The following is a 24657-nucleotide window of genomic DNA, read 5'->3' on the forward strand; positions in this document are numbered from 1 at the left end:
CAATTCAAGAGTGCCTAGTTTAGACTTTCTTATTTCTTCCTGAACAATGGGAAGTTCTAAGGCTGCTGAACAATGCTGAATACAAGCAGAACATTTCACAGATGGAAGAACCAAGGCCAGTGCAGACTGACCACTATGCAGGATCCACCTGATCAAAACCTGCCCTACTAGACTGAATCCGTTGCTCAGCTCCAGCACTCAGTTCTGCCACTCATGAGATTTTACTTCTAATAAGCAGTCTTTTTGCAAGAGATCTATTTGCTCCAATATATCCTGGCAAAAGACAACTTAGAACCCATGAAGCGTAGCAGGAAGTTCTTTTCCCAGTTAAGTATACTTACTTTAATGAACAGCTCTATCAGCCTAGAGATCATAAGCTAAATCACAACAGAATCCCCTAAGATAAAATTAATCATTTATTTTCTATCTATTACTACACCAGAAAGGAATGTTGTAACTGACAAGGTTGTATTAGGAGCCTAGTTAAGTCCAGACTTAAAAAATGGAAAGGACCAAACAGTATAAAACTCTGAAGAAGAATGTCAAATGCCAACCTAAAGTTGATTCACAGTACTGATTTTGAAACATTGCTTTATTAGAGGGCTTAGTAGGAGCAAGCGGACTCTTGAATTACAGAACTCTATCAACTAGAGGAAGATTAAAACTTCCCTGGAACAGCACTGGTAGCCGGTGTGATGTAACAGTAGCCCAAGGATGTTGAATTTTCTCTATTATTACAAAAGTATTGCAGAAAAGCCTTTATCATCTATGCAATACTTCCTGGAGTTGAAGATCAGTTGTTCTGTAGCAAATGTGTAGTAATACAAATGAATATTTAGTAATCTTTCCATGACTTCCTATGTCTTAGAAACCAAGATGATGTATTATAACCTGCAGAACTCTCTAGTGGTGTTTGCATATTGATTCTCTCATTGTGAATATTTCACTAAGAGCTCCTCTAACAAACCTTTACTGCTTGTGATTCTAGGGCAATTTCAATGCTGCTAGCTTTAAGTGCAAAGCTGGCAAATGACTGGACTATTACTGCCATTAGGAAAGAATATGGACACAGAAGACTTACCTGGAGCACAGCTATCAACAAGAGCACCCAGTGCTTTGCCATCCTGCCAGTTTTGGTTGAAGTTGGTTATTGGCAAGTAGGGGATTTTGTTCTGAATCCAGCCTAGCAGTCTCTGCTTTGGAGTCTGTTTCTTGGCATCGTCATCTCCTTCATCTTCCCAGACGGGCATAGAGATTGAATAATGGAGGATAAGAGTCCATACCAGCCCTAAGATTAGTTTCAGGTTACCATCAACAATGGCTTTACTATCTGAAAAAAACAACAACAAACAGCAGCTCAATAGTGTAAAGTAATGTATTCAGTAAGTTGAAGATAAGAAACTACCTAATACTGAATTAGACCTTTGGTTCATCATGTTCAATATTGCCTACTCAGACTGGCCGTGGCTCTCCAAGGTCTTCCATATCTTCTGCCATGTGATTCTGTTAACTGGAGATGCCAGGGACTGAACGTCGGGTCTCTTGCATGCAATACAGATGCTCTGCCACTGAGCCACAGTCCCTCCTACTTAAGCCGTAAATCAAGTTGGACCGTACTGAACAAGTTAGCTAACCACCATCCATAGGAAAATGCACCTTCCCAAGCACCTGAACCCACAGCTTTTTGCTAGATAAAGTACACTCAATATGTTTATATAATTTCACTAGGCAACCAAAACAGTGCTAACAGGCAGCCAGCTATGTCCATCTTCCAGTAGGCATTTTAAAAGATATACAACTTTTCACTCATTATTGTGGAGGATTATTTAAGATGTTTAGCACTTCACTGACCTTTCTATGTTTGTTTCATGATTAGTTATCGCCACAACCTATAGGCTGAAACAAACAAGGGCATCTGAAACCTCCTATGTTCTTAAGCATTCAAAATGGCTGCCACACAAATTAGAGGTCATACAAACATCTACGGACTACAAAAATCTGCTTTGACAGCTGTTTGCAGTCCTCCCCTATTTTTTCATTTGGGGCCTTATTTTATACACTGCATTTACATCTATATGATAAATCTACTCTTCTTATGTCAAGTATTTTGCCCTTTTATCACTGAAGTGTTAGATATTTCATTGCTGGTAAGCTCGAAATTCATCAGTACCCTAGGATCAAAGATGGTCCTACACACTTTAACGTTAGGAACCTATCTTGCCATTTTCACTGGAAGGGTATGTTGACAAGCTGAATTCGCTTCTATCCGAGTGTGTTCACATGAGCAAATTAAATGCACACACCAATATAACGCCACCTATTGAGATAGTAAGCTAAAGGTACCTAGAAGTAAAAGAGTTTACACAGTAATCATATGTAAAGGTTTTATTCAAATGCCTTATTAAAGTTTCTAACAACTCTCCTTAATCAGGTCATCCCAACAAAGTTTGAAGCGTAACTTCAAAATCAACTCTTCCTAAGCAACATGAGAACACCTCAGAATCCCATCTACTACTTTAACTTGTCAGGCACTATTTGCCATGTCTGCCGCTGAAGAGCTGGTCACTAACCACTCCTGGATCATCCAGGGGAGTACACAGCCATTCCAACAGTAAGCAAGATTCTGCCCCTGCACAGCCTACTACCATTCAATTTTACTGCATTATTTCTGGCTCTAGTCTAAACAGCAAGCTATTGCATAGGAGATTAGGAACAGTGGAATTATTACCCAGTATAATTAATTGCTATTTGAAACAGCTTAAGCAATAAACCAACACTGTGAGGTACTAAAGAGGTATATGGCCCCAAGGAATTATTTTTAGGGAAATCGCAACACAATAGAGACATAGACTAAAATGACAAGGCACAGATTAAGAATTTAAAACTCAGAACAGCATGACAGTATTCCTTCCACGTACCCCTCTCAACCAAAAGTAGAAGGCTGACCAAGAGGCCCTCCTAGCACTTTACTGTTAGTGGTTTAAGAATTGCCAGTCACAACCTACTCCTGTTGAGTTGGAAGAGGTCATCTTCCTCAGAATGGGTATGAAACATCACACATGTCTTGACCAGAGCCATCGTTTTACAATTGGAGTCTGATGGTTCTAATGTATTAATGTTTTCAAAAACCAAATGCTTCTTGCCTCACAAGACTGCCTTTCAACATGGTAGCCTTTCATGTGCAAGCCCGAATAAAAAGCTTAGTAATGAAACCCAGCATTTCACCTCTGCATTGGCTACTGAATTCTCATTTTAAAATGTATAATACCACCACATCAAAGCAGACCCACACTGGATACAGAGCGCTGAAAAATTAAGCCTATCTTAGATTAATGTTGAAATTACATTAATGACAATTTTACTAGTGGCCTCAAACACAGAGATTAGTAACAGCCAAACCACAAGAAAGAGGAATGTTTTGCATAAGAGCGTGAACCACAGGGGGAAGTTTTACACACAAGTATATCCCATCTTGGAAATGCTTCAGAGTAGTTTATCTGGAACAGAAACAAAAACAGCGTATGTTTCGAGTCAAAAGTAGCCAGTGTCACGAGACGCAATTAAGTGTGTACATGACTAGAAACATAGGGTCAGGGTGCTGGTAAGTTATCCAGTTAGATACACGAAGTTAACAGCCTACATCTTCTTTATGTAGACAGGTCCCAGGGCAAGCACATACAAACACACACACCCTTGCAACTGTAGAGCACTTCTCCTAAGCACTCCACAAAGACAATAAACGAAGCCAGCTGACATGCTGAGAAATCTGTTCAGACAGGAGAATGAAATAAGATAAAGTGTTTCTGTGACACCTGCCAGAATATGATATTCAAGGGGGCTAAAAGTAAATACAAAATTCTAATCACAGAACCAACTAAGTAGCAAACTCTTGAGTAGTTCTGACCTTGCTTGGTACCCAACAGACAGCACCAAGCAAACATTCTGTAGAAAGTTCCATAAAGGAACTTCAGGGAAGTCAAAATGTTCATCAGCAGTTTTTCATCTGAACGACACATATCACAAGTGCCCAGGATTTTGCGATTGGCGAAGAATTCATTGAACTTGTTATGTGGAAGACTCCACAGGACTTGGAATGACACTGAAAATCTGGAAAGGACTGTGATCTGGAATTATTCAGGAGTGTTTGCAGTTAACACAATTTAAAAGAACTGATTCTTGAGTATTTCATGAGTTAAATGGTTTTTCCCAGGTCAAATGTTAGTTCTAACGGATTACAGAGTTCACATTTGATGTCATTTGTTCCAATGTAGCTGAAGTCACTATGCTTGCATTCTGAAACCAAGAAATATTAAATGGTGGCAACTTCCTGCCTTAACACATCACAGTCTGAACACTGCTAACAGCATGAGGAATCTTACAATTATTCTCTGGGAGTAACTCAGATACTGTGATCAATATTAAATATTTACTTTAAAAAGTCTACCACAAAATGGTTGTTCAGGGCATTTCCTAGAACAGTGGTGGCGAACCTATGGCACGGGTGCCAGAGGTGGCACTCAGAGCCCTCTCTGTGTGCACGCACAAATAGAGTTCATCATGTGGGGGGATCACCTCTCCCCCCCACACATCTAGGCTGGCCTGGGCTGAGGTCTGATTATTAGCACTAAACCTAGGACCTAGTTTTGGGGAAGCAGTGTAGGTAACCCTGTTAAGCACTGTTAAACCCCACTGATTTTCATGCGAAGAACTAAAGTGCGATCCTTTACCTGGGAGTAAGCTCAGTTGCTGGCAATGGGGCTTGCTTCTGAGTAAACCCTCCTAGGGTTGTGATTCACCCGTTCGAAGCGTTGCACAGTTGCTTCAAAGCAAAGCCACTGACTACCACCAAGCTTACTCCTGAGTAACGCACACCTCGGAGCCAACCATTTTTTCTAAACGAAAACCTCAGTATTCACGTTAAATTGCCGTGTTGGCACTTTGTGATAAATAAGTGGGTTTGGGGTTGCAATTTGGGCACACGATCTCGAAAAGGTTCGCCATCACTGTCCTAGAATTTGTTAGTCAAGTTAACTTTTTATTTAAGCTAACTTATTTTATGTAAGCTAATTGTTTAGTTAAGTTACAATAAAATTAAAGTTAACTTTTTATTTAAGGTACAATAAAATTACTCCCTGGCAAACACCCAAGGGTGTCACCAAACAAAAAGATCATTGCCTAGAAATTACAGACAATCTGCTGCGGTGTAAAACAATCTCAAAGTTCCCTCAAGTTTGAATGACAGATATTGCTGTTCAAAACAAAGGTTACCAAGCTAAATGAACAGATACATTCTCTTTGAACTTTGTACTGCTCCAGTACTGCTAGGAATGTGCAGTTAGACAATTAGCGGAAACATGATAAGCTATTGCAGTAAGTTTCCTTGGTAACTGGAGTACACCGAGATGTACTTTTTACTGCCATGAGTAAAAGGAAGGAGAGATTAGGGAAAGGGAAGAATGACATTGTTAAATTAAATTTGGCAACTCCTGAGCACCATGTCAACTGCTGATCTTCCACACAGAGAACAATTAGCACAAATTGCTTGAGTAGGATTTACACAGAACTATAGTGCCCACGCTCTGGTTAAGGTTCTGCAGGGCTGTTCTTGCTGTGTTTAGATGTGGCATCTATGAATGCAGGATACGTGCTCCTAGACATCTCCTAGTTTTGGGGAAGCAGTGTAGGTAACCCTGTTAAGCACTGTTAAACCCCACTGAATTTCATGCGAAGAACTAAAGTTCACCCATGCTCATGTGGACTTGTGAAAATAAGTGTAGCAAGACAACGCAACTGCAGATCAAGCAAACTTGACAACACAAACTTGAGAAAATCGGTGTAAGCAGAGGCACCTTCAGGGGCTGACCTATTGCAGAAAATCTAGGATGGCCGCAGGCCATAATACAGACCCAGTTTCAGAATATTTTGATGGAGTTCCTCTATTTATGGGTAAGGTAGCCATTCTTTTAAAAATGAAATATTCATCTGGTTATAAATATTAATATTATACCAGCAAGAAAGAATAAATATGTAGAAAACTATGATGTAAATCAAGTCTTGATGACTAATGATTAAAATAAATCAAATCCACCCTGTTACTCACATAGCCAGATACATGTAAAACCTGTTCAGTACCCAACCTATGGACAATGGCGACAATTACTCTTCTATGATTGGTTTGGTGGCTATTGACATGAGGAGCAATTTTACTAGAATCATTATTTGCCATTTTAAACTAGACCAGGGGTCTGCAACCTGCGGCTCTCCAGATGTTCATGGACTACAATTCCCATCAGCCTCTGCCAGCATGGCCAATTGGCCATCCTGGCAGGGGCTGATGGGATTTGTAGTCCATGAACATCTGGAGAGCCGCAAGTTGCAGACCCCTGAACTAGCCTCACTTTGGAAGAGACAGCATTTAGTTTAGAAATGACGTGACTAAAATGCTGTAAAACTAGCAAAGCAGGCTCTCCTTAATGACTGCACTTTGAAGAGGGCTGGGAGCAGGGATGAAACAAACTGGTCAGCTGAATAGGGCTCTGCACCTGAATCTGGTGCCCCACCTCTGTATTGCAGTTAATTACTGGCAGAGCGCCTGCTTTTAAAGCCCAGCTATTTCCATCAAGCTTGTGGCTTATACTTGGTGGCTCTCAGCGACTGTGACAGAAGCTCTCCAGATTACATCATGGTGCAGCAGGAGTTGGGAGACTAGCAACTATGTACCATCCTGTGACCCACCAGTGGTAGGTGGCTGGTGGTGGTGAGATTTTGTATTATATATCTGGGTAAAGGTAGATCAGGGGAGAGTTTTGCCACAATTGAGGTACTGGTGGATATAAGAAGGTATGGTGGCAGAAGGAGGAGGAGGCCAGTGAGGGGAAAGAGGAGTCATCAGGTTATGACCATTTCTCTTTCTGGTCATTCTCCCAACCAAAGTGACTCCAGTAAAGAATGCATAAGGAAGCTGCCTTACAGTGAATCAGACCATTGGGTCTGCCAGTGGGTCCCCAGGGTCTCAGGCAGAGGTGTTTCACAATACTTGCCACCTTTTAGGAGAAGGTGCTAGGGACTGAATCTGGAACCTTCTGCATGCAAAGCAGATACTCTATCCCTGATCCATGGCCCCTCCCCAGATCTTGCTGACTAAAGATCAAGCCTGAAAGTACTGCTGCTAAAAGCCAGGTCTGATCAAAATAAAACATCTTGAACCCAGGACTTAATCCTGGAGGTTCTGGTATGCATCATGGAGACCTGGGAGGTAAAGAGGGAAGGATGGCTCTTTCACAGTTCTGCTTCCCTGGGGACCTGATAACAGCATTAGCCTAGTACCCGATGACCTATGTTTTTATGGCCTATGTTTTTATTCTGGGCTGGATTTTTTACTCTGTAAGCCATTTCATGCAAGTTCCCGGAGAGATGGCACAGAAGTTTCCTAAACACTAAATAAACCAGCGTGATGTAGTGGTCACGAGCAAGTACATTCTAATCTGGAGAACCAGGTTTGATTGCCCACTCCTCCACCTGAGTGGCAGAGGCTTATCTGGTGAACCATATGCATTTCTGCACTCCTACATTCCTGCTGGGTGACACTGGGCTAGTCACAGTTCTTTGGAACTCTCTCAGCCCCACCTACCTCACAAGGTGTATGTTGTGGGGAGAGAAAGGGAAAGGAGCTTGTAAGCCACCTTGAATCTCCTTACAGGAGAGAAAGGTGGGGTATAAATCCAAACTCTTCTTCTTATACAGTCTTCCTGTTAAAGTAAAAAACCATATCCTCTACATGGAAGATACACCTTTAAGCAAGTTGAAGGCTTTTGCATGTATTCCAGGTAAATGTCTATTGCCTCTCTAAAGCAGCCTAGACCTACCTGGCAGCATTAAGTGAAAATACTTGTGGTCAGGAAATGGGTAATTAGGACAACTTGATAAATTCACAGCTACCAGCACTGTTGACTCTTAGACAAACTGGGAGAGTGCAACTTGAAAGAGCAATATACTAAAGACAAACATCCAGATTTCCTGTTTCGTTAGCAATTATGTACTTCCTAGAAAACACTGGCCCTTTCCATTGTGTTAACACTTAGGAAAAAACAATAAAATTCTGCTCTGTTGATACTTACACAAGGTTAGCAGTGCCATGAGTAGGAACTTCACTACCAGAACTGAAACAGACTTGCAGGACTTCCTAGCCCATCTTCTACACGTGCCAGGTATTAGTGGGCATACCAACATCATAGAAGTGTCCAGTGTGTAACAGACTTTTCTCTGTGACACACCTCTGAAGATGCCAGTCACAGATGCAGGCGAAACGTTAGGAACAAGATCCACCAGATCGCAGCCACACACCCCAGAAAACTCACCAGAACCAGTTGAATCTGGCCATGAAAGCCTTCAACAATACATCTGTCTTCTTTACGGTTCACATGTTAAAGCATTCAGAACCGGTAAGCCAGGGTCCCCAACTTGTAAAGCCTGTGGGCACTGAGAATTTTGAGAACAGATAGTGGGCATCACAAACACTGTTTTCAAAATCGGGGCCATGGCAGACGACCAATCACAAAATATTTTAAAGAGGCTATAAACCAAGCATTGTTCTGTGATGGAGATGGCTGTTTCTTCCAAATGGGTGTTCCATACAGATACAATGTATCCTGAGCTCTTTTGAAGTATCTCCTATTCTAATGAAGAAAAGTCAAGACTGGATTCTTTAAGAAATATGCTTCAAGAAAAATACCATTTGAAACAAATTCGGAATGTGATATTATTTTATGTTTATGTACAGTTTTGGGGAGGGAAAAACAGTTTTAAAATTAACGCACTTTCCCAGTCTAGCGGCTTTTTGAAGAGAGATTTAAAAGTCACTGAGAAGACCTTTCAATGAAAAGAATTGTGATTGTCATGCCTTATTTGAACCAATTATGAAAGACAATTGTCAACATTTGATTAGATGAGATTTTCCAGAACAAGTATATAAGAAAAAGAAGTGCTTCAAGGGTGGCAGCTGAGAGGGGGAACTGCCAGGGAAATGGAAGACAAATGACCTATCAAAAGAAGGCAAATGAAGCGAACTATCAACTAAACTATTTGAAGATCTGGGATGGAATGGATAGAATGAATACAAGGAAGATTCCTTATCAAGAAAAAGGCAGGGGAAGGAGTGCAGTTTAGGCTGGAATAGATCTGTAGCTAAGACTGTCTAAGGCAGGGGTCAGCAACCTTTTCCACCCATAGAGCCATTTGGACCCATTTTCCATGGCCCTGAAGATATACCGAGCCAGAGAGGCGGCTCCGCATGGAACCAACTCCAGTTTGGCCCCTCCACTCACCTTTCCTTCCAGCACTGGGAGGCGGAGGCGCCGGACAGGGATACCCCCTCTGCCCGACAGAGCAGGCAGCCACCTGCTCCATGGGGCAGAGGGGGGATGGCGGCTGCGGCCTGCCTGGTGCCACCATCTCTTGCACTGCGGGAGGCAGTGGCACCGGGCAGGGAAACTCCCTCTTCCCGACGGAGCAGGAAGCCTGCTCCATGGGGCAGAGGGGAATGGTGGCTGCGGGGATGGCAGAGGGGGATGGCGGCTGCTCTGGAGGGACACGCCCATGGTACCCTTCAACCTCCAGGGGTCGGAGGGCAGCGTGGGCGTGTCCCTCCAGCCCTTCAGAGCAGTGATGGAAAGAGGTGAATGGAGGGGACTCGAAAAGTGGCATTCTCATGCATGGAGCCGCCTCCGGTTCGGCCCCTACACTCACCTTTCCTTCCAGCACTGCTCTCCGACCTCCAGGCCACATGGAGCCGCAGTATAAGGCTGAAAGGGCCACATGCGACTCTGGAGCCACAGGTTGCAGACCCCTGGTCTAAGGGAAGAGCTAGAATGCCTCCACAGGACCAGAAGGAAGACTGCAGGGATACCTCTCCATCAGTAAGCAGGTGAAGTAGTGCTGAGGAAAAGGAAAATCTAGGTAGTTAGGGAGCACTATTGGAGTGTTGTTTTAATAGCAGTCTTTTACTGAGGAAGCAACTTGAATTTGATTTACAGCTGTTTTGTAAATATATATTGCTTTTTTAAATCAAATTTTGATTTCTGTGGAGCCTGGTGGTTGACCTGATTAAGATAAAAATCTTTGGGGTCTTATGGGGTCATCACATAATATAAGGAACCACTGAGCCTGCACTATTTTTTTAAAGTACCAGTCTTACAAAGCTTTTGACATTAACACTTTATTCTCATATGAGAAGTTGGCCACAGCCCAGCTTAAATGAGGAACGGCACATGTAGATTCCTATGAGAGAATGCTCACAGGAGAGTGATGTTTAAATGAGACTAGAGTTTCTGAAACAGGTTGTTTGGATATCTGTGGTATGAGTCAAAAGGAAAAGTCTTTGCCATCAGGAAGGTTAACTCTATGTAGCTTCTATTGCCAGGTTTAGTTTTGAGCAAACTTCAGAAATTCAAATAGAAATAGTTCTGTACACAACTACAGTATATATAGGCCACAGCTGTTTGTCTTTTGCATGCAAAATTTAATAAGTTTTCCCCCCAAGCCATTGCAAGTTTGTCATTATGGCTGGAAAACAACAGTGTTTTAGTCACGCGAACAGCTACAACTTTCCATCCTTCAACTAAAGCACAGGTGAGGCCCAGAGGCCATTAGCACCTCAGTGGTCCATTTGTTAACAGGTTGGATACCACATTTTTATCCCACTCACCCTTCCCTGACTTTATAGCAGTATACATGATTATATCCTCGCCATTCTATCCTCATAGCTACATTAGGTTCGGCTGAGGGAAACTGGAGATTCAAACCCACATCTACCCAGACCTACCCTGGCCCCAATTACTATGAGGATTAAATGATAACAGTGATAAAGAATGATAAAGAATAATATAGGCCCCTTAAATAAATGAAGTATCAGTGCAAAAGCTGGACAATGAAGACAGCAGACAGGAAGAAAGGAGATTCCTTTGAAATGCGGTGTAGGAGGAGAGTGTTACAGATACTATGTATTGCCCCACCCAAAATAGTGATTTCTAGATCAAATCAAATCTGAACTCTCCCTAGAAACTACACATTATGAGAAGACAAGAGTCACAGAAAAAGAGAAAAACCCAACGTGAGACGGATTGACTCTATAAAGGAAACCACAGCCCTCAGTTTGCAAGGGCTGAGCATGACTGTTAACAACAGGACATTTGGAGGAATACTGATTCATAGGGTCGCCATGAGTTGGAAGTGACTTCACGGCACTTAACACACACACCAACTTAAAGCTTGACAGGCACTGGGCAGACCCTGGTGACGTGATACCAGATACATTAATAGAATTTCCACGGGTCACTATATTTATAGCACATGGTATGTTCATGCAGTCATAATCACGAGATCAGGAGAGGTGGGCCACTTATCACATTAAATAATAACACACGGATGCTGAATTTAAAATATAGTTGAGCATTTCAGTCCAAATGATTGCCTTCCATTTACACAATTTTCATGTGCAGTGCTATATGCAAGCACACATAGAAGCCTTAGACACCAAGTATCTGCAATCCAGCATTCTACCAGCTATTTAAGAAAAAAATAATGTGCTTATCACACTATGTCCTTTATTGATTTAATTACTGTACATAGATTTGTCTCTCAAATATTGCAGGGCATAAAACAATGGGTAGGATGGGAAAGCACAGAGTGGGTGTAAAGTTAGAGTTAACCACTGCCTTAATTATTAAGATGGGAGATCCTGCAAATCCTTTCCTCCAACCTAGAAAGTATTGCCTAATACCAGGAAGGTAGGTGTTTGTGGCCATAGTATAGTGAGGAAGAAACACTCTGAACATGTGCAGAATATCTATGCTCTTTGCACTCAGAAAACTGACTCTTAATACAGACTTAGATCCTCCCAAAGAGCTTATTTTATTGTAGAAATGTGATAAGCTAACACTACCTGGATGTTATGCCCCTCAAACTATTAGCAACCTATACGGAAATATTTTCTTGTTGCAAAGGATCTAGATTTTAGACCTGTGGCTCATTGTGCATTATGCCTCTCCAGGTCTGATCCCATATTTTAGAGAGTGAGAATCAAATCAGGAACTTGACTAAGTATGTGCAGAATGTTTTTAACCAGCTAAAGATTGTTTGCAGCTCTTCAAAACCAGATACCAGGCCAAGTCAACGTGGGGATTCATTTTGCTTCTCTTCCTTCCCTCCACTGACCTCATCTACCTTTAGGACTTATTTCCAACTGCAAACAGGAGAGCACACCCTAAGCAGCATGAGTTCTGCCCAATGTTCTTTTTAAAGTCCAAATTGACCAGGGAGGAGAGAAACAACAAAGCAGCAGGATACCCAGGGAGGAAATGTGATTGAACAGAGCAAAAGAGAAATGCTATCAGGAAGAGGTTAACCAACAGTTGACTTTAGAGGCAGCTCTTATAGCTGTATCCCTCTGTGGGAAAGGGTGCCTGCACATTTCCCCTTATATCTCTGCAGCCAAAAGGACCCAAGGCTTAATTTTTTGTTTAAAGCTCAGAATTTGTAGGCAGGCTTAACAATGTCTGGTGGGGTGTTACTCCTGAACGGCCTCCTATAGCTACAGGGCTGTTTCACATTAGCACACATTCAGTGCTGCATTTTGAGCCAGAGCCTTCTGGTCAACAAGGAAGTCTGGCAGCTGTACTCTTAACAGGAGTCAGCACCTGGTAATGCTTCCTTTTCCAATAAATTCTTCTACACCCAACCTATAGAACTTTGTTCCCATTTATTATTAAAACAGACTTCAGCCTTCCAAGCACTTCCTCTGTCCTTAAAGCTTGCTGCAGCATGCTTTGGATAAATGACATCATTGACAAACTTGTTATACTGACAATAAGCCCCAGGAGAGCAGGCCCCCCTCTTATACTTAGCAAAGCGCATTCCTCATTAGTGAGGTCACCTCTTGTTCCCCATGTATGCAAAAAGCCCCCAGAAACTGCAGATGAGATCAGTTTGCTTTGTGACAGGCTTTACTGAAACAGTGCTTTGTGAAGCAGTTGAGTATCAACACAAGTATTCCAGGAAGATTTTCTTGGCCACTTTACCAGCCTACACATGAAAATCGGGCAGTATTGGAAAAGTGATTCTGTCTTTCGTATCTGCGCAGGTTGCCCAACTACTTAATGACCTTGATGCATGTATAATTACTTTAACAGAGGCATAATCTAGATCTTGGGCTTTCAAATGTACAGTGTACTTCCCTAGATCAAAGATCTGTTCATTTTAGCTGTTGAAGCTTAGAGAAAACTGGTTGAAACAAAGGAACCTAGGGCCTCTAACCACTGGTTAAGAGTTTGTTGTTGTAGCAGGGAGGCGATGGAAGTCAATATCAAGCAGAAGAAATGACCCTTGGCTGCTGCCTGGTGACTCAATCAAGGAGCGGCACATTAAACAGTATCCAAATTACAGTATACAATACAAGAGGTCTTAATCCTTAAATTCCCTTGAACAGCAACAGTTTTTTCCACAAGCCACATGCTCTGTTCTTCAAAAAAAAAAGAGAATTAGTCTTTCAATTTGATATTTCAGAGGTGCCAGAAAACCAAGCCTTCCAGAAAAAAAGACTAATCAAGAAAATGCCAGTTCTGTAGGCTTAACAACCCACATAGCCTGCATTGACATACACACACAGAGTTCAGTGCAATCCCTTCTTCTCCAAGTTGACAAGGCAGCCACTGCTTCAGAGGCTAGAAGGGACTGTCCGTATCACCTCATTCCAATTTGCTACCCTAATTCAGACAGCAGGGCTTCAATTAAGTATTCAGTTGTCTTAGAGACATACTTGGCTCAGGGTCCGTGGGTAATGTTCAAACACTCAACTATGCCAGCTTGAAGCTAATTGTTGCCTTCTTATTTCCTGTCCCCCAATTCGTCTCAAAAGAGGGTGCTGAAATATACCATTGGTGTAATGCTATTTGTAACTGACATTATAAACATCCATTGTCCAGTCTCATTATGTCACAAAGGCTCTTTGGGACAGATTTGTTTTGTAGTGTTGCCAGAAAGCCAGGAGGAGCACCTCTTCTGGGAGACTGTTGCACAGGCATGGGGCAGCCAGTGAAGGAGCTTGAGCCCAGGTGATGACAAAAGGTGACTTACACAGTGATGGGACTTCAAACAGACCTTGCTGGGAAGATGAGATCTGCTACACAGGAACATGCAGGAAGCAGTAGTCCTTCAAGTATATGGACCGCAGGTCAAAAAGGGCTTGAGGAGTCAGCATCAACAACTTGAATGGGACCCAGAAACTAATCTGCATTTGATGAATGGACCTCAAAATAGGAATAACATGGTCCCATCAGCTAGCCCCAGATAACAGATAAGCAGCCATAATTTATACATGCTTTGGTATCCAGATTGTCTTCAAGGGTAGGCCCATGTACAGCATGTTACAGTAATACAACCTTGGGGCTACTGAAGCATGGATCAGACATCAGTTTCTAAAAACAGGGGGCCATCTTCCTAACTACATATAGCTGGGGGTGGGGGATTTTTTGCTTCATGGACAGTTGTTTCTGCAATAGGAGACCAGGATCCACCAACTTCTGAACAAAGCCTTTCAGCAAAAGCTGCACCTCATCAATGGTAAGTAGAATGATCCCTTTTAAAGCAGCGATCATTCCACCTAGGATCACATCTACATTACCTGGATTCAACTTCTGTTTTCCCTCCCCAAGCTATAGTCAGACACTGGTCCAGGACAGCCACCAGAAACTGGGGTAACATTCAGAGTAACACATAGCTGGATGTCATCAGCAGCACACTGATGACAATCTATGCCAAAACTGTAGGCAGATGATCTAATTAAGGCGCCCTGCACTTACATTCCTCAAGTTCATATAATGTGTGCTGCTACATGTTTTCCTCAAGAACAAAAAGGGGCATTATTCTGGATTCTCTAATCCCTCGTGTAATATTAATGATAGCATTCTGAAGTGGTCAGAGGGAACTCAGGTCCACCGCAGTAATTTGGTTCCAGCACCTCCCTCTGACTGTACTACTCTTATGCTTGACAAAAACTAAATAAAGAAGCCACGAAGCTTTCTGTGCACTCTGATCTCTAAGTACAGTGTTTAGTATTTGGGGTCGCTTTCTACAAACGAGCTGAACCTTGCAAATCTTGACTGACATCTCAATAAGAACCCCTCATATCAAGCCAGCATTATGCAAAACATGGAAGCTACAAAGCGTAACGTTCCTCTCATTAAGCAGCATGTTAGTCACACTGGGTGTGGGTCAAGTTGCTTCTAGGCAGCTATTGCCAACAGAGGACTGAAGAGATAAGTGAAGCTATTTATAAATGGTTCCACCAAATATCTTCTGTGCTGCACACGACAAGCACTAAAGCCACAGTGGATGAAATTTTTAGAGCCAAAACCAACACTTTGGGAGTAATCAGAAGTGATTACTGTTTGGGGAAATCCTTGACTACAATGTACACTTTGATTCAGTTTTTCCATCCAAAACCATACTGAGTTACCACACTAACAGGACTGGCAAAAGGAAATCCCATTCATGCAAGCATGCACAGTTCAGCCAGACTCCACAGCAGCCAAACAGCTCTTTTTTTTTAAAACAGCAAGTTCTAGTTCCAGGAAGCACATTTTCATGTTCACAATCTGGCACTTGAAATCAAGTTAGATCAGGGGTAGGGAACCTTTAACACTCAAAGAGCCATTTGGACCCGTTTTCCACGGGAAAAGAAAACACTTGGAGCCGCAAATAATTTTTGACATTTAAAATAAAGATAACACTATATATAGGGGTTTTTTTACCTTTTACTCCGCTCATTCTGAGAAGCGCATGGATGCGCCCTGCAGGGCGGGCAAGGATGAAGCCGGCAGCTCGGCCTCACCGGCCGCCGAGAGGAGAAGCCCGCGGCGCGGCCCAGCCGACCGCAGGCAGTTGGTGTGCCCGCCCTGCTGCCTGCAGGGCGGGCAAGGATGGGGCCGGCGGCTCAGCTCGTGGAGCCACAGTGCAAGGGCAGAAGAGCCACATGCGGCTCTCGAGCCGCAGGTTCCCTACCCCTGAGTTAGATGCTTCAGAAGACACCCGTTTTAACTGCTTTTCAAAGAAGAAAAATTTAGTAGCTTTCAATTTGGATTATACAGATAATTCTAAAAACCCAAGATATAAATACCAAATAAACTCAGATTTCATCATCAGTCAAACAAATGTCAAACACTGGTTGAATATGTCTACTATTCCACATAAGCCCCAGGGCTATGAATGAGCTGGCATGGAAGAAAGTGGGTATTGATTTATTTCTGGAGTTGCCACAGGGAGAGGAAGAGCTTTCTAAATCAGTAAAGCAATCTCCTTTCCCTCAGATAATTTCATTTCCACCCTCACATTGCTTTACAACACATAGTCCTTGATAGTTTGCATAAGGTTGCAGAATCATCCTGTTATTCAGCTGGTTTATCCACTAAAATGGGAGGAAACCCAGCCGCTTCCCTTGACCCTGGCAACCTCGCCATAGCAAGGAAGTACAAGACCTGCTAATCTGTCCTTATATTCAGCAATGTAAACTGCTTTTTGTAAACTCAAGTATTTCTGAAGTATTCTGAAGCTTCTGGGAGGGCATTTTTATAAAGAAAATAGGGCTACATCAATAGAGGTGAGTCCAGGAAAATGCACCAATGTAATACAACATCATAATTAACACATGTTTAGTATTTGCGCTTTGTTCCGACAGCTCGATTTGAAATATCAGCAATTCCTAGTTGTGTTACATTGCTTAAAAAATGCCTCATCCTTCAATTGCATTGATTTACATTCTGTAATCCAACCTTGAGCTTCTGTAAGAAAAGCAAGACTGTAACAAACCAACATTCATTATGGTTTGTGTCAGATTTTTATCTAGGCATCTATAACATTTGTTCACTGAACCTTGATGGTGGAAAGTGTTTTCAAGTCACAACCAAGTTACGTTGCCTGAAGCAAGAGATATTCAGAGGTCGTTTGCCATTGCCCACCTCTCCGTTCAACCCTGAGCTTCCCTGGTGGTCTCCTTTCCAACTACGAACCAGGGCTGACTATGCTTGGCTTCCAAGATCTGATGAGATTGGGCTAGACTGAGCTAACCAGATCAAGGTTTGCTTCCCCATGAAAGAAATAGCCAAGGCCAAGAATGAAATATTTGCTTTGTACATAGGCTTTTGGTGGGAGATAATTTACTTACAGCCCCAGGGATTACATATGTTTTACACCTGCTTAAAGTTACCCATGAAATATCTGTATCCACTGAATGGGTCTATCTTCCAAGTCACTGGTTCCTAGTTAGGTCTTTACTCAACATAGTTCCAGCGATTTTGAAGCCACATAAAAATACCTGGGACAACAGAAGTTTTAAGAAAGCTTCTATCTATGCAATATTTCAATCTTATACTTTAGCACTTTGTCATAAAACGTAGACACAGAATTTAGCACAGAACACACTATTTGGCATGCTTATGGAATTTGAAAGAGCAGAGATACCTGAGTCTTCTATATGCAAAACTACAGATCATCCTACTACTAGAGTGATGCAAACTGTTGCATCCTAAATAACCTTAGTCCATCCATCTTTTTCTGTAATTTCTTAAATTGTTACTCTAAATCTCTTTATCCAAAAAAAAATCAATATCACTTAATCCAGACGCATGCAAAGGAACTCCTCTGGTAGGTACTTTTCAGTTTAGACAGCGCTGTCCAGTCTTGCTTCGACAGTCGCGTTCCAAAAATCAGTACACTTTTTTGCTATCCACACACACAAAAAACCTTTAGGAAGCCTTATTTCCACCTGTTCATCGAGTCAGACAGCACAGTGAAAGTAACTGAGATCAGTAGTCAGAAAACATGGGATGGTCAGGCTTATACCATTTTCAGATTAACACTGGAGACAAAAATTTTGGCATCAGGCCAAACTAACTTGTTCAATCACGATGATGAGTGGTTAGCCCATTTTCTTGAATTATTTCCAGGAAACGGTGAATAGCAATTCAGAGTGTGCATGAAGCACTCTCTGCCTGGGTGGCCATGCATAGTTAATGGTACAAAATTAGTACATACTTTTTACATTGTTTATAGAACTCATATTTAATATTAAGGCTTTATTAAATTCAGTCCAAACTTGGGATGCCAGAACAGTGACAAGTTCCTCCGCACATAAAGCCTTTGCCCAGATGGCTCAGTAACTAGTTAATGTCTAGCGGTCTCTAACTTCACCTTCATGTTGTCCAACTGTAAGCACAGTGAGCTTTGAAAAGGGGGAACAAGTAATTTCATATTGGGTTTTGGAGAAAGTCAGAAAGAATTGTTTCACCTTATGTACTTCGGAAAGGCATTAAATTTCTAGCTTCTTCCAAAGGCCAGTTTGACGCAAGAGAGCACCACTTCTCCCTGGAATTCTTCGAATGTACTACGAGACATAGAGGGCAAGGCTTCCACTAGGCCTACAGAGAGCAGACCCTTGACCTCAGAAATCAGGGCTGAGAGAATTGGGCAAGAGGCAAGCTGTAGTTTCCATTTGTAGATATAGGGAGGTGAGAACATCAGATAGCACAGAGTAACTGACAGATCCAACAATATACCCATGGAAATGCTACAGAATGGGAGAAGCAAGGCAGAAGACCAGGAACCACAAGGCACCCTAGGTTGTGTTTTCCTTACATCATCTCGATCAAACCGCCTCTAAGCCAGCCTGCAATTTCCTCCTATGGAATTACACAGAAGTCAAATTTAATTTAATGGATTACACAAAACTTCGCCAGCAAACATCTCCAGGTTCAAGATCACATGACATAATTATTTATTTGATTTCCAGGCCACCCTTCCCCATCAAGTGAACACTGTTGCTGCCCTCAACCATAGGCCTGGTAGAACTGAAGTCGGTCCCATAGGGCCCAGATCTCATTTGAAAGGGCAGGACCAGAACTGAAAAGGCTCTGACTAATGACAGGCAAACAGTTTTCAGGTCAGGGACAACCAGCAGGCTGTCACTAGCAAGCACAGTGTTCTTTGGGGGGTATATTAGGAGAGGTGGTCCCACAGATACAATGGTCCCAGACCATTTAAAGCCTTAAATGTCATTACCAGAATCTCGAACTTGATCTAATATTTTACTTGGACCCAATGCAGATGGGGAGCACTGGCCGAAGGGGGAGGAATGGTATAGAATTTTTTTTAAAAATCATAATGAATTTGTCTTAAAGGAACATTGTTTTGACAATAAACATTGAATAGGTCTACCCTATTATAAAATTATAAAAGCCCAATGTGTGTTTGCTGCTTAAAGAGAAACATCCCTTCTCTAGAATAAAGGCAAATAAAACTTTAAAAAACAACAACAAGGATTTCTCAGAAGCTTCCTGCAGTCCCTGTGAAGATGTGTCAGGTCAGCCAGCTCCATACCTGTCCTTGCTGTATTTTTCCTTGCAGCATGTGGTAGAAGCAGACATTAGCTTACCTCATGAATGCCCAGCCTGAAATGCTATTTCATTTGAAGGACACCAGCGCACTTAGATATCCAGGGAACTAGAAACACATGCACTGTGATGTGTCACTACCAATGTAATGGTAGCGAGTGTTAGAATCAATCAGAAAGCTGATTGTTACAACACTGTTATAGGCAAAATGTTGTGGTGCCCCTAGAACTGTATCTGCATTTGATAGTCTCCAGACATGCAATATTCTTTTTCTTACAGAGGACAACTACGCTAAAGATGCTTAAGCCCCTTTCAACAGAGTGATATGCCATTTGATCAAGCAGGCTTAGAAGAATGATACTTCCATATGAAGAACACTGAAATGGCGCAGCAATTCCAACTTATATGCAGGCTTGAAACAATCTGAGCTATGCCACAGTACTTGCATTTCTTAAGCATTGGTATTTAAAAGTAGCCCCAATACTATCAAGTTGTCAAGCATAGTTTTAGTTGCATCTTTTTAATTACAGCAAAGCCTTTTTGATTGAATACCAAGTACATTCTTATCTTTATATCAAGTTTTCACTTGGTCGGCTAACTAACACCTTTTCCTGAACTGACATGTATCATCTTATGTCATGAACCATAGGTTTAGAAGCAATGCATTCATTATCATTTTCTCTGTTCTGCCAGAGTTTCTGCCCTTGAGGTTTCTCTAGACCCTCCAGGCAATTTCTGCATTTGGACTCCTTAATAGAGATCATATGCTGAACAGAAAATTCCAGGGTGAGGGTGGGGGGAGGGAGAGACTAGCTATAGAGTTAGAAGCAGCTTTACAGGCCATCTAGTCCTAACCACTGCACAATGCAGGATCAGCCTAGCCCATCCCTGGCAAGTGTTTGTCCAACCGCTGCTTAAAGACTGCAGCAAGGGGGAGCTCGCCACCTTACTAGATAGTCAATTCCACTACTGAATAACTCACACCATTTTAAAAAATCTCTAATATCCAGCTGGTATCTCTGTCATTTATATCCACTATTCTGAGTCTTATCCTCTGCTTTCAACAGGAACTGTTCCCTACCGTCCTCCAAGTGATAGTCCCTCAAATGCTCAAAATGAGCAATCATGTCCTCCTTCAATCTCCTCTTCTCCAGAATGAACATTTCCATGTCCCTCAGCCTTTCCTCATACAGCTTGGTCTCCTGGCCCCTCTTCTGCACCCACTCCATTCAGTCCACATCTTTTTTGAAGTGAGGCCTCCAGAACTACTCACAATACTCCAGGTGTGGCCTGAACGATGCAGTCTATAGCAGGATTCTTGTGATTTGAGTGTTATGCATCTGTTGATTGCATTAGCCTTTTTTGTTGTTGCATCAAATTGGTTGCTCATATTTAACTTATGGTTCATCTGAAGCAGAAGACCTTGTTCATACACAGTGCTACCCAGAAGTATATCCTCTGTCCAATATGCATGTGTCCCATTTTGTTATCCAGATGTAGCACTCGAGACATATTCTTAATGAATTGCAACTTGTTCACATCCACCCACTTTTCAAGTATGTTCACAAATTTTTGAATTCTATCTCTATCTTCTGATGTGTTTGCAGCTCCTCCCAATTTGGTGTCATGTGCAAATTGAACGAGTTCCTCCACATCCTGATCTAGATCATTTGCAAAAATACTGAAAAGTACTGAGCCCTGTGGCACCCCCTGGGCATCTCCCTCCATTCAGATGAATGAGGATTCACTCCTCTTTCTGCTTAGAGTGCCTCCGGAGAAATCAAGATTCAGACCTGGTGTTTGCCCATTCTGAAAGAAGTGCTGCAACCAATCCTAAACAAAGGGGCAGGAGCTTGGGAAGGCTTATTAAACCCTGTTCCCAAGAACTCCATATGCAATTTCTGAAGTTCACCTGGTAAATAACTACTCTGTATGGGGAAAGTATAACCTCACACAGGTAAATGTAAGCTTACTGGCTTGATCCTGGACCAAGTAAACAACCAGATATTAGGTCAACGTAGCTGCATTCAGGATTTAAGTGCTATTTTTCTTGCCTGTTTCTTGTCTTTTCTGTTAGCCCAGGGGAATATATTTTGGAACTAGAGTCTAGGCCAACCATTAATTGTTTTGGAAATTACAGGCTATAACAGGGGTTTTTATGCCTCATTGCTTGGTTGTATGTCTAGGCAGCATTCTCTTTATGCAAGGAGGTACTGCCCACTGAACAAGCTGTGAGACACACTGTATTGGAAGTGATGTAGCATTTTGTTTTTTGCTTCTCACCGAACAGCCACCATGAAGTCTGTACCAGCGCAAGGCACCTTTTAGCTAGCAGATAAATTCTTAAATCAACTGTTACCTCATTTAGGTGCCTCCATCAAAATGCCATCTAGGGTTACTAGCAAAACATACAAAAATACAGCTATGGTTACTATATTCTGAATACTTTGCTTTTATAAGGAATGGCTCAAACAGAATTATCCAACACCAATTTGTTGATCTTATGCCATCCTGAAGAGATTTTTCCCCCTCCTTCTTTTACCTATTGTCCTTTAATACTATTAGTTAATAAATGCTGGCTCTCATGCACAGTGAGCATGGGTGATGTATTAAATATCAGGCAACTATTGAAAAACTGAAGCCTTGGAAATCTAGCCAAGTGAGTCTTCAAGTGGTGATGTTCTTCCTGGATAGATCCAAATAGGTTTTTGTTCCAATCTGAGCTAGAAAACTTATTTTGGAAAGAGGATTTGTAGCTGTTTATTTCAGGAATTTATACCCTTTTCCAATGCTAATATTCAGATAAAAATTATCTTTCTCCTTTGAGAGAAGGACGGCATCTTGAGCGGGTGATTCCCAGCCCTCAGTACAGGGAAGAAAGATTAATTCTTTGTTCCTTCAGCTGGTTACTCACAAGGAATTGCAGAAGAGCCAGCAATGATTGGGACCTGATCCAAACCGCACCCTACAAACTGCATTGCAACGTGCGCCCAATACATCCACAGCAGTGTTCTGTTCCCAGATTCTTTGGAGGAGAAAGCAAGATGGCAGCTGCATGTCTCTCCTAACTGAGAGATAGGTGCCGTTTTCTCTCTGCAGGATTTTGGTGCACATTCTCTGCCTGCGAGTTGACCAGGGCACCGGTTCCTGGGTAGGAGGAGACTCACTGAATGATCTTCCTTACAACAGATGTCAGAAAGGCTTCCAACTCAGTCTCCAAAACAAAGCCATTCCTGGAGTCATTTCCTACCATGATCAAAAACTGCAGGAAGATGGGCCTCTCAGCAGTCAGCCTCTCAGCCGTCGGTACTTACACTAACAGTGGAGGACAGCAAAGATGAGTGTAAGAGCATGAAGAAAAGGAAGAATAAGTAGAATTTAAGGAAAATTTAAGGAGAAAGAGTAGTTAGAGTCCAAGCCTACTCTAAAACCTACTCTCCCCTGCCGGGGCAGGAAAAGAACTGTGGCAGGTGACTCCCAGAAAGGAAACAGGAAGTGGAACAAATAATTAACCCTGCCTACCTGTACCAAGGGGTGGGAATCATACTCTCAAGATGTGTCCTTCTGCCTGTCAAAGGAGAAAAGCTAGATGTACTGTACGGCACATTGGTATTTGTGAAGGAAGATTAAGATTGTTATAGACCAGGGGTAGGGAACCTTTAACACTCAAAGAGCCATTTGGACCCGTTTTCCACGGGAAAATAAAACACTTGGAGCCACAAATAATTTTTGACATTTAAAATAAAGATAACACTATATATAGGTTTTAACCTTTTAACTCTGTTCATTCTGAGAGAGAAAGCGCGATGGATGCGCCCGCCCTGCTACCTGAAAGGGTGGAGCAAGTGCGATGAAGAAAAAACCAATGACTTCGACCTCGCCGGCCGCCAGGAAAGCACCCGACCCGTGGCACGGCCCAGCCGACCGTGGGCAGTTGGTGCGCCTGCCCTGCTGCCTGCAGGGTGGGCAAGGATGGGGCCGGCGTGGTATAGAACCCCAATACAACTAGCCTATATGATAAAAAGACTAAGCCCAAAATGTTGGCATTGTGGAGAAAAAGGAGCATATTATACTCATATGTGGATAGAATGTAAACTGGTGAAAAGTTCTGGGAAAATATAATGAAATATGTAGAACACTTAGTAAAAGTAAAAATTGACATAAATAATGAATTATTAATTGTGGGGATAATGGATGATAAAAGAGTGAATAGAAGTTCGGAACCAATGTATAAAATAATGATAAGGAGGCAGCACGCACGCAGTAAGTTGGCGCTTGGGCTGGAAAGATGATAAAAAAATGGACAGTGTCAAAATGGTTGGAATACATATGGGAACAAATACAGCTAGAGATTTTTGAGAAACTGACAAAAAATAAACTATGGGAAGAAAAGATGGAAGATATAATGAAATTATGGACAGTGTATGAAACATGGATGGAAGAAGCCGGATTTAACAAAGAAATGTGGAATAAGAGAATAAGAAGAATGAATCTCCTACTGCTTGCATAAAACAATTAATAGAAAAGGGGGGGGAATGAAAAAATGTATAGATGAAATGAAGAGATTGAATGTAACAAATGCATAATTATTCTATACAATAAAAATCTATTTTAAAAAAAGGATGGGGCCGGCGGCTCGGCTCGTGGAGCCACAGTGCAAGGGCAGAAGAGCCTCATGCGGCTCTTGAGCCGCAGGTTCCCTACCCCTGTTATAGACAAAACCAAGCACCATGGTTCTTTGACCTTCTTTTACCATGTCCTAGTCTACATTCTGTATGAGTTTCTGCTATATATTCCCCTGGCCTGACATATTTTTATATACTGCCCACCCCCAGAGGGCTCTAACTTGCCTGAGGAAACCCAGTCACAGTAATTAGAAAGTCATATGGGTGTGAGGAAAATCTTATCTGCTATAGTTGCACAATATGAATTCTTCCACAGAATGTACCAGAAATATATCCATTCCTTGCTTGAAGCCAGTTCCTTCTAATTTAACCATAGCTGGTTCAGCCGTTACCTAGGTGTTTGAGTATATATAAACAAGGGGTGTGGACATATTAGCCAACAGTAGTGAAACCACCTTCACTACTTAAAAGCTAATACTTCTTTAACTATGGCAATTGCACATAAAGAAACTCATAAATCAAACATTTCAGTTGAACGACTCCACCCTGATTTAAAATTAGAGTGCAGGTTGAGTCCTTGAAATGCAAAATGAGGA

General features: G+C 42.1%; 1 protein-coding gene across 2 annotated transcripts in view; it reads right to left on the reverse strand.

Moving 5' to 3' along the window:
• Positions 1-24657, reverse strand: part of FLNB (filamin B) — a 94020-nt gene that overhangs the window by 62770 nt on the left and 6593 nt on the right. For both annotated transcript variants that reach the window (XM_048488012.1, XM_048488013.1), the window contains exon 2: positions 1082-1330. In XM_048488012.1, coding sequence (XP_048343969.1) covers positions 1082-1330 — 249 coding nt within the window. The remainder of the gene's footprint in view (positions 1-1081; positions 1331-24657) is intronic.

Source organism: Sphaerodactylus townsendi, linkage group LG03, assembly GCF_021028975.2.
Source record: "Sphaerodactylus townsendi isolate TG3544 linkage group LG03, MPM_Stown_v2.3, whole genome shotgun sequence".
Lineage (NCBI taxonomy): Eukaryota > Metazoa > Chordata > Lepidosauria > Squamata > Sphaerodactylidae > Sphaerodactylus > Sphaerodactylus townsendi.